This window comes from Carica papaya, chromosome 3, assembly GCF_054855325.1.
Source record: "Carica papaya isolate Zhongbai chromosome 3, ASM5485532v1, whole genome shotgun sequence".
NCBI lineage: Eukaryota > Viridiplantae > Streptophyta > Magnoliopsida > Brassicales > Caricaceae > Carica > Carica papaya.
In genome coordinates, this window is record NC_142311.1 from 33,846,126 (window position 1) to 33,857,500 (window position 11,375).

At 31.2% G+C, this 11,375-nt stretch overlaps 2 protein-coding genes across 5 annotated transcripts in view; both read left to right on the forward strand.

Moving 5' to 3' along the window:
- Positions 1 to 683: 683 nt before the first annotated feature.
- On the forward strand, positions 684 to 2,586 carry LOC110815127 (transcription factor MYB14-like). Its single transcript, XM_022042783.2, has 3 exons — positions 684 to 995; positions 1,091 to 1,220; positions 1,941 to 2,586. Exons 1-3 carry the CDS (start codon positions 863 to 865, stop codon positions 2,470 to 2,472), a joined length of 795 nt encoding a protein of 264 aa, XP_021898475.1. The 5' UTR covers positions 684 to 862; the 3' UTR covers positions 2,473 to 2,586.
- Positions 2,587 to 5,572: 2,986 nt separating this feature from the next.
- LOC110814994 (putative lysine-specific demethylase JMJ16) overlaps positions 5,573 to 11,375 on the forward strand; it is a 15,550-nt gene continuing 9,747 nt past the window's right edge. For all 4 annotated transcript variants that reach the window (XM_088216692.1, XM_022042611.2, XM_088216695.1 and 1 more), the window contains exon 1: positions 5,573 to 6,287. The gene's annotated coding sequence lies outside the window, so the exon portion shown is untranslated. The remainder of the gene's footprint in view (positions 6,288 to 11,375) is intronic.

Sequence of the window (11,375 nt, forward strand, 5' to 3'; positions counted from 1 at the left end):
GTAATTTATAAGTAATTTCTAAATATATAAATATCAATTATAATAATATATAAATAATTTCTAGAGAATAAAATATACAAGAATACAATTCAATTTAAATTATATTTTTTTATAAGAAAAAATAATATTTATAATTAAAATAAGTGGTGTTTATAATTATATAAACCTTAAAATATTTATTAACAATAAAAAAATTGGGAAAATATTATATTATTGTTTATACATATGTTTTATTTAATTAATAAAATATATAATTTTTTAAAAAATTAAAAAATAAATTAAATTAGAAAAAATATATAATTGGATATATATATATATATATATATATATCAAGTTAGTGTGAGACAAGCAAGACAAGGATTGATTGGTCGATCCTGACGGCCAGGTCAATGGGTTCACCACATACATGATATGATGCCCAAGTTGTATGTAAAATAATAAAAACATGATGTACATACATGAACATGAACCCTGTTTCTAATTCCGCACGTGTTTATTTCAACCATGTGACGTCGTTTCACAACATCCCATAGGCCAAGTGTGTGAGTGAGTGTCGTCAAGGAGATTTCCTAGAAATTGTAGGCGGAATTTGCCTTTTTGAATATCTCTACTCTACTATGGACTTTTCTCACATCATCATCATCATCATCATCCCACATATATATATATATATATATATAAACACATATATAGTAGAAGCAAACATTGTTAACTGAGAGCTCATCGCTTCTCATCTGATCGGTTTTCAAAAGCTAAAGCTTACTACTCCTCCCATATACAACCTTCATCTTTGATCTCTACGGATTCTCCAGCTTATACCTTACAGCTTATAGCTTATATATATATATATATATATTTAAGTATGGGGAGAGCTCCATGCTGTGAGAAGATGGGGTTGAAGAAAGGTCCATGGACTCCAGAAGAAGATCAAATCTTGATTAATTACATTCGGCTTTACGGTCACAGCAACTGGAGAGCGCTTCCCAAACAAGCAGGTAATTATGATTAATTAAGTTGTTTTTATCAGTGATTTAATTATAAATCTGTTGTCTGTGAATAATCATATATCTATATATATATGTACGTGCAGGTTTGTTGAGGTGTGGGAAGAGTTGCAGGCTGCGATGGACGAATTACTTGAGACCAGATATTAAACGAGGGAATTTCACCAGAGAAGAAGAAGATACAATCATTGAGCTTCATCAAAGGCTTGGAAATAGGTGGGTTCTTATTAATTTTTTTAGAAAATCATTTTTAATTAAATTTAGGAGAGAAAACCCATATCAAATAGAAAATACATATATATATATTTAATTTTGGAGATTGAGAAATCTTGATTTCTGATATCTCTTATCCTTTTCTTTTGTCTCTTTTTTTTTTCCTCCACAATTGAATAATATATATATATATATGTATATAAAATATTAGGGAAACAATGTGGGTCGGCTGAGAAGATTCCTGCTCTGTGACCCTTTATATAATAAACAAAAATATATGTGTTTCAGTTTCATATATATATATATATATATATATATATATATTTCTTTTTTCAAAAGCTAACAAAGCTTGGCACCTTGGTTAGTGCAAATTTTTTTTTTTTAAAAGAAAAAACAGGATTATCACACTGGTCTATAATGTTCAAATCTTTAGAATAAGAATTATTTTTAAAAAAATAATAATAATTTAATTCTATATAGAAAATAATTCAATAAATTATACATATATACTCAAACATATTCCCGACACATAAGTCCAATAGGTTAAAAGCATGCATGAAATATAAATTTATTAAATATTTTATGAAATTATTTTTATTAGAAATAAGATAGTGACTACCAATCCTTGAATTCCAATACTAGTCAATTATTCAAAAATTTAAAATTATATAAAAATTATATAATTAATTATATGTATTCTAACACATTTACTTTCAATGTTAGATGGTCAGCAATTGCAGCAAGATTACCAGGACGCACAGACAACGAAATAAAAAATGTATGGCACACCCACTTGAAGAAGAGGCTGAATCAAACCCATTCCAACTACCATTCTCACAAGCCATCATCATCGTTATCAACTTTCAATAAGCAAGACAAAATTGGCACCAAGAGAAAAGATGAAGATGATCGTCGACAGCAATCTACGATTAGCGTCGTGATACCAGATTATGTTTATTCGCCTCAACAATCTAACAGCGACGACATATCAACACTGACCACCACTACAACAAACACATCAACGAGCGATGATGACAACACTAAGTTGGATGATAGCTTCTGGTCAGAAGTGCTTTCTGCAGACCATTCAACCATGGCGATTGATCATGGTTTAAACGATCAACTCCATTTATCATCCTCTCCATCGCCTGCAGTTTATTTTGATAATTCAATGACACCTTTATATGATAACATGGATTTTTGGTTCAACCTTTTAACTAGACCTGGAGAACTAACAGACTTGTTAGAGATTTAATAAAGTTGATTTTTTTTTTTCCTTGAGTTTTCAAGTTCATAATCGATGTGAATTGCTGCTAGCTCTCCAATTTTAAATCATTAATATATGGAAGTTGGCTTGAGCTTGTGTTAATTTTGAGTTCATTATAAGTCCACCTTTAACTCACCTGAATAAGTTTTATTAACTTATCTTATATATATATTACCAAAGAAAAAGTTTTATACGATGTTTATATATCTCTTCACATAGTTATTATATATTTTTAAGGCATTTAAATGTATAAATAATAGATTGAATTATCTATTTGCTAAAATTTTTTGAGATGGGTCATTCAATTTCTTAAATATAATAGTTTGTTTAATTCTATTACGATGATTTTTCAAAGACAATTTGAACATATTTAAAGTATAATCATTAACTTATTGTATTTAGTTAACGAAAGGTAACAAATTTTAAGTGTAAAAATAAGTACTTGTCATATTATTTACGTAATGAGAGTTATTATTTAGCTCAAATAGCTATCCTAACAATAATTATTTTTCAAATATTTTAAACTAGAGGTAGAGATTTTTCACCTTGTAAAATTATAGACTTAATTGAGGCAAGATAGTTTTGCTTTGCACTTCTATAATTTGTGCTAGAAATTCTTGAGAATTCATGGCAATATGATCCGTAAGCATCAATGCTATTCGAATTACATTCAGAAAACTCATTTCTATTGTTACCCTATTCATATCTTTATCAATGTCAAACCAAATTGTGATGCTTTTGGTTTGATTTTAACAGACATAAAACTTTTCATGAGATCATCAATTCATTTTCAGTGATCGTCATGAACGATTCCTTTAGCACCTTTAGTTTCTTATGACAGTGTTATCCATATTCACCTTGACCTAAGAATTCTTTAGTAAATACCAAACAACACAATCTAAACTCATCCTTGTGCTTTGACGATAAACAATCCCTATATAAAATAAATAAATACTCTAAAAAAATTTAGTATTCCAATGTAATTTTCTTATGCGAAATGCATATAGAGACTACTGTAATTTGTATTAGACTGTTTAGGAGGTTCTGGTTATTAGTAGAAGACCAATATATTGATAGAAAGAACGTAATATCTTTCTACTTGCAGTTAGTTTTCATACTCATTATGAGGTTACTAATAGATGCTCTGATAAAGAATTAAGATCACATAATCCCTATGAATTTTAACTTATCCAATAATAATTTATAAAATCTTAGGTCTGTCTAGCTTATGAGTTATTATCATATTCTCTATGATTTTAAATCCAAACATAGTCACCAAAATATTTGAGCAATAGTAAAAATTAGAGATTTTACTATATGTTCTATCTAGTGTCCACTTCCTCTTTGGAATAAGATAATCTTCACTTATTATGAGACAGTACTTGTATTTTTGTTAATTTTAAAGCGAATACGTATTATATATATAAATTTATTTGTATGAGAATAAAAAGTCAGATTAATTTTAGTCTATTATTATTATTCCAACTAAAAGAGCCTAATTATCACATAATGTCACATACACATTAGTTTGAGGGATGAATCTGCTTACAAATGTCCATTTTGTTCATATTTTAATGCTCATATAATCATTAAAGACTATTAAAGTGATTAATTTCAAGAGTTTCTTTTTAATTTTTTTTTCTAAGATCACAACAAGCTTGGTGTTGAAAAAAGATCTTTTGTAGAAAGGTTGGCTAGAGATTTCTTATAAAGATCATTATGTATATCAATGATCGTATGTCATCTCGATAAGAAGGAAATTATACGAAAATATTACATAACTATTATAACATTATACGATTAGAAATTAATCCTTACGAATGAAGTTATATACTCTATAACATAAGTCTCATCCACACAGGTAACATATAATATAAAAAAAATAATTTGATTATCGCATTAAGAGTTAAGTTATAAGTTAGTTGAATCAAACATTAAGAGTCAATTACGGCCGACCCATCACATTCCAACAGGGTGGCAAGCTTTACATATTTAATAATATTTGAATGGTTTGTGATGGTAACGAAAACTATAAAACGTTGAAATGTTAATATTAAGGATGACAAATTGCATCTTATTATTATTTTTTTTTTGGACTGCCTATAAATATAACTTAGGACAATATCTAAATCCCAACTAGATTATGTGAGTTTATACAAAGATAATTAATTATTAATTATTCCACAAAATCTTGAAGTGGGAAGATACAAAAACATTGAAAGTGATTTATTTTATACAATTTTTTTAATGAACACATATTTGGATGTATTAAGATTCAAAGAATGGGTGCTGAAGCTTTTTTACAGGTGACGATGTACAAATCTGTTGAGTGCATGCCTCTCATCATCAAGCATATAAATATATATATATATATGTATGTATAGTTTAATTTATGCCAAACCAATTAATTTGGTTTGTTAGGATGAGAGGATAACTATGTTGGATTATGATATAATTAATTTAATTTTGGTTGATTACTGCGAATCAGAAATGAAATCTAATAAGTGCTGAGTAAAGACTTGTTTCAAGTGGAGCCCTATATAATATATATATATATATTTGAGAATAATATACAAATGGATCCATATATATTATAATATAAGATATATAATATTAAATTTATGTCTTGTTTGTATATTGTTGTTATCATATTGCCGAGCAGCCGCCGTTATATACTTTAATTTTCTTTAATATTTGTCGTTCAATAATTAATGTTATAAGATGTTGCTTTTATTTTATTTTTAAAATGAAAATATATAATTTAATTTTTTAAATTACGATTTGAATTTGTAATTTTTTTAAAAATTTTTTTGAACTGAATTTTTTAAAAAAATTAGAATAAAATAAATTTAACTGGTTTTATTTTAACTTTTTATATTAAATAAATTGTATAAAATAAATAAGTAAGAAAATAAAAAAAAAAATTAAAAAAAAGAAGACTTTTTTTCATCATAGAAAATTGAATAGACTTGAAAACCCTTTAGTTAGTTAGGCCCAAAAATTACTTTTCTAAAACTCCCAAAGCCCAGCCCAAGCATTCTTCAGGCTTGAAAACGGTGTCGTTTAAAAGGAGATTAATTTAGTCCTTTGGCTCCGTTGTTCGACAGTCGGAATCGGAAGGGAGAAGAGCAGCTTTTGCGCGCTATGGCGGTTGAGGCTATCTGAACAAAGAGGAAAGGGCAAGCAGAGTTGGCGGAAATTGGGGTTCGAGGCAAGCAGTGTAAGCGGCTAAGAATCCGTTAGCAATCAAACAAAGTTGAAAAGCTGGAGGAGTTGGGAGGTTGAAGAACTCGGAAAGTAAAAGAAGGGATGTAGCCGGAGGTGAAAAAGGAAGGAGGCTGAGCGCGGAATCCCCGATGCGTAAAAGCCATTTCTGGTGAGAGAGAAAGGAAAGACCAAAGCAGACGGGGTGAAGCAAAGAAGGGTTTTCACGGCTTGAGAAAATAGAGCAGCGAAGGAAGAGGAGCATAGGCATACGTCTTAATGTCGGGAAAGAGGGAAAGAGCACGGCTCGAGAGTGGATTGCTACTAAAAAACATAAAGAAATCAGGGGTTTCGGAGGAGCGAGATTGAGAGCTTGAGAAAGAATAGGAAAAACAGAGGGAAAGGAATTAGGGGAGAAGATGGAATTAGGGGTTTTAGGGCTTCAGGGTGTTCTATGGAGTGGAATGAAGAGAGGAGCTTATGTGAGAAATCGAGGAGAAGAGAAATTGGAAGGGAGGAGAGGGAGAAAGCAGTGAGGAAAGAGGAGCGAGAGGTTGATTGAGAACAGTGGAGGTCTCGTTGTTTCCAGGAAAAAAGAGGTAATTCTGTCTCTTTTCTCTTTTAGTTCATGTTGAATCAGAATACAATTTGAGATATTAGAGCATTGATGAATGAAATGAATGTTTCCGTGGCAAATGATCCTTAACTAGGCATGCAACATTGTCGTTCCTGGCTTTCTGTGTTTTCCGATATGTAGGTAGATTTGATGAGGAATGAAGTCAGCATATTGATAATTTGAATACTTATTTTGGTATCTAGCTGCCAGGATGGGAACTGATGGTTAATCTCTTTTAATTTGTCAATTATGTTTAATGTCAAAATCCAGGATTAAGGTTTACCTGTCTCTTTGATCCTGTTGTGAAGAGACCTGTCATAAGTCATTTTTCTTTGATATGGAGAATCTTTGGAGTTTCATTTTTAAGTAACTAAAAAGAATCTTTCAAGTTCATAGATTGTATGAAATATTATGAAAATGCTTGAGGTGGTCTACACAATCTAGGAAGCCTAATATTCTTGGTTTGGTGATTTCTTCTGTGGTGTTCACTCCTGTTTGAATTTTGCTAGAAGTGCAAAAGTGATTGTATTATGAATGTGCTGTAAAATGAAGTCTTTGGGGTATATACTGGAAATATCAAAGTCTAAAGAAAGCAATGATCGAACCATGAAAGAGGGGCCTGGGTTTTGTAATTATGTCGCCTTTATCCTTGTTGGACAATGGATAGTTCTTGAATGTTAGTAGAGTGCATGCAATTATGGCTAAAAGTTTCCTTTTTGAAGAATTATTGATGTGAGCAAAGAAAGGGAAAACAATTTCTTCACAGAGAAATCAACCAAGGGGTGGATTTTCTTCTTAAACCGCATAGGAAATCAAGAGAAAGAGGAAAACAAATCTCATGCCTTAATGGAAGATTGAATCTCATGGATTTTGGGGAGATCATGAAAGCAATTAATCATTTCTCAAATTGGTCATAATCTTCCTTAATTCTTCCCTCAATCATCTCTATAATTACTTAAGATCTTCTTTATTTAGGGAGATCATATCTATTCTATTTTATAAAGCAATTATTTTTATTGTTACAATTTTTTATTTTATTTTAGATTTATTTTTCTATATAATTTTGCAATTAATTTAGGAGATTATTTTCTTTATTATTCACACGACCTACACTATAAATAGGCCATCAATTCACAGTTGTATTGATTCAATTTTGATAGTAATAAAATTATCAAGTTTTAGTTTTCATTTAATAAGGTTTTCGTCAACTTTCTTGTTGAGTGTGAATTGATTCAACTTATCAAGATAAATTATTGTGGCGTCTTATCAATCATTCTTGAATTGATTTCACTTATCAAGGTTCCATCCTGTGGTATTTAATCAATTCAAGTTATCATCCCGGTTACTTTAGTTGACATTCACGTGTTGAATGCAGGTTAAGTAGGGAGAGTTTGTTGAGACTTTAAAGATTCTGAACACTAGAGTATATGTGTGGTTTTTAATCACGTTAGTTGATCATGGGTTCCGCATCAATTATGTTGTGATATGTTTTCAGATTGTTTGTTGTTGATGGTTTAATCGACTTGTAAATACATTGTAAGTGGGTTGTGCTCCCTTGACACTCTAACATCAATACAACTTCACGCTTTTATTTAAAAAAAATGTTTTCAGATTGTTAGGGCTTAGCTAACATAAAAATGTAGACTTGACTTAGATTAAGTTGGATTAGCATTTCAGATAAGCTGGACCTCAATACAAATCTCTTTAAAATGTTAATATTATGAGAACTTGTCAGTATAGAGTATTTAGTCTTAAGATTTGTATGTTGTTGCTTCTTGAGCCGCATTTGAAGAGATGGGTCTTTTAGGATGACTTACAATGAGAAGTGATAATCAGAGAACCACTTGGATTTTCCTTCCAAATCTTGATGTTTATTTAGCTATATTTAATTTTTGGTATACATTGTATTATGAAACCCTTCTTCCAAATCAATATTAACACAAATAGACTAGTAACCCCAATTAGTAGGAGGGTGCTTTCCTGTCAATCAACAATAACAAGAATAAATCACCATTAATAACAGATCCATTTGCTCGATAAGCTATTAAGGCTAGTTGAGCTTTCACATGTCGATGAAAACATACATGCAGATTGCCAACATGGCAACTATATGCCATTTTGTAAGTCTCACGTGCGAACCCATAGGTAATACCTATGTGCTTGGGTTTCAGGATCCAATTGCCTTATGGCCAGCCACTTCCCTTTCCTTGTAAAACAAGTTGGTTAGCACTCACACCAACATGGTGCATGTTATAGATGTAAAACAAGCCATGTCACATGCAAACACAAGATGGATCTAATACATTATGGACATGTACACGGACACTAATTTAACAAATGAGCATATTTACAATTTATAAATTTTAATTTAGTAGTAGTAATATTTACAATTTATAAATTGCTTGGGAAGCAAGTTGTGGATGTATACTGACCATCAATAAGTTAATGAGAAGTGGGAAGATCATGGTAAATTGGTGCTGCTTATGTAAGAGAGTGGAAGAGACCCATGACCGTATTTTACTCTGATGCCCCAAACATATAGTCTATAGACAATGGCTTATAGGATCCTAGAGTACGGTTGGGTTATGACTAGTATTATAAGGAACGAAATTTGACTTGGAAGAGTATTGCTGGGCAGGGAAAACAATTGAGGCTCATTCCACTTGCAATCTTTTGAATTATGTGGAAAGAAAGAAATAAGAGAATGTTCAATAGGGTGAAAGAGGATATTGATAATGTTAGAGTAAGATGGTTTCAGACCCCAAGAATTTTTTTTAAGGGTCAACCTTTGTACTCCATTGAGGATTTTGATGATTTGATTGATATATTGGTTGATATGTAAATACTTTTTATACATGGGTTAGCACCCCTTTGGTGCTTGTATTTAATGATAGTTTATACTTCTATTTAAAAAAATTCAATAGTAGTCAGTTAGGATAAAGTATTTAAAATATTGAAGAAGCATTTGCAATTTCTTTTAGCCACTTTAAATTTGGAGTTGAATTAAGTTTGTAAAATAAAATCTTTGGTCCACTTTTTGATCAAAATGAAACCTGAGCTGATTCTGGCTAGTTGCAATCACAATGTCACTTTGTAGATTCAATGAGGATAGAGGAGAGAAAACCAGTCCGTCAACTAATTCTTGTTTTCTTTGGAGATTATTCGGAAGTGTTAATACCATCCAATGTGAATTCAACATTGTCATGGTAAATTGAATTGATGTACCTTTGATGTCAGCTTGATGTCATATTTGGTCCTTGACCTTTCATGTCTTTTATGCTTTGGTCCCTCACATTTGGCATCTTAAATTTAAGACTTAAGTTCTCAATGGATCTTCACTTTGATCCTTGCATTAAAATTCCGTTAAAAATTAACAGTTGAACATGTGGCTGCCACTTGTCTGCCACATCATAAGAAATGATGATGTGGCACAATCTCAAACAAATAGCTAAATCTCACAGAACCCACCCATAACCCATCTTACGATTTAGCACCCTCTCCAAAAGTAAGCTATGAAACCAGTTATTGTGCCTCTCTCACCTTAGTTGTTGAAGCTTCACTCTAACCGATAACTCACTTTTTTACAAACTTCAAGCCTTCAGTTTTATCATTCAACTTTGAAAATGGTTTTATGCGCATGTTTTCTAGGTCTGTCATTGTGGTTCACTCTGCAAGCATATTTTAGTTTCCTCCATGCCTTTTTCAGTCTCCTCGATTGGTGTGTCTATCTTGAACTTAACTTCATTGTCCAGTCAATTCCATAAGGGATTGTAGTAAATATTAAGATCACACTAGAGTTCCATTGTTTCCATTCCTGCCTTTTCTTTGTCTATTTTTGTTTGGTGAGACAATGATTGTGTTCAGTTGTGTTTCCTTTGTCTTTCTTTCTTTCTTTTTTTTAAAAAAAATTAATTTCATGGAACTGAGTGTTCAAGTTGTTTAAACTCATATGCTTTTGCACCATTGGAACTTTAAGTTTGAGGTAAACAATTGTATTTGTGCAGCACATTTTTCTCAGTGTCTGTTGATGTTATTGTAGCTGTGATTATACATTTTTTTGTTTATACCTTGCCGTTTTGATTTATCCACTATGAGCATGGAAAAATAACTTTTCGAATTTTTCTTGTCAATTTTAGAGGAAAGAAGGGATTTGAGACCCTTAAAAGAACTGTTGAAACTTCAAACATTGATTTGAGGTGACATTGTGGAAAAACAGATAACAATATGCTTAAGCATGCACAGATATTGGGTGAGATTATGAGTTTCATTCTGCAATGGTGAGTGTGAATATAACAGATGGATGGAGTACAGAGAGAGTGTAACAGATGTGATTCTGGTGAGGAAGATAATTTAACAGGTTACAGTTTGATTTTGTTGTTCTTTTGCAGTCATCTGTTACACTCTGATAGGTGAGAATGAGCCTTCAACAATTTGGATGAGAGATACATTCACTTTTTGTGATTAGTTTTTCAGGAAGGAGCTATGGGTCAAATTAAAAAGATGGGTCATGCGTAGGTTGGATTAATTAGGATAATATTTAAGCTGGTGCCATGTCATCATGTTTTCTTCCATGGTAAACATTTGGTTGCCACATGTCTAATCTGTTAACTCTTGACATAAAGTTTAATTGGAGGACGAAGTTGATGACTAAATGAAAATCTTAAGTCTTAAAATTTAAAATTTGAAAGATAAGGACCAAAATAAAACTGGCGTGAAAATCATGAAGTAAAATGAAAGTAAGCCCTTCGGCATCATATAGCTGTTAACGAGTTTATTCCTTCTTACATATATATGTATATACATATTTTTTTAGTGTGTTTTTAATGCAAAAAGATAAAGAAACTGAGGCAGTTTTGTCTGTAATGACTATGTCAATTCTTGCACTGGTATCTATGTGTAGTTTCTGTAGTTTTTGTCAATTTGGTCTGTAAACTAAAATCAAGAGACAAATCTGAGAAGCAGAAATTCACTTCAGATTACATTTCTGGTTGACTAATTCTTAGTGGATGATACAATTTGAGGTTTTGATTTTGCTTAATCTTTTTCCTTGTCGCCCTCCTTTCTCCTTATA

Coding starts and splice junctions, on each gene's coding strand:
- LOC110815127 (XM_022042783.2), top strand. CDS start 863: ATGGGGAGAGCTCCATGCTGTGAGAAGATGGGGTTGAAGAAAGGTCCA. Junction 996..1,090: donor AGCGCTTCCCAAACAAGCAG/GTAATTATGATT, acceptor ATGTACGTGCAG/GTTTGTTGAGGTGTGGGAAG. Junction 1,221..1,940: donor CATCAAAGGCTTGGAAATAG/GTGGGTTCTTAT, acceptor TTTCAATGTTAG/ATGGTCAGCAATTGCAGCAA.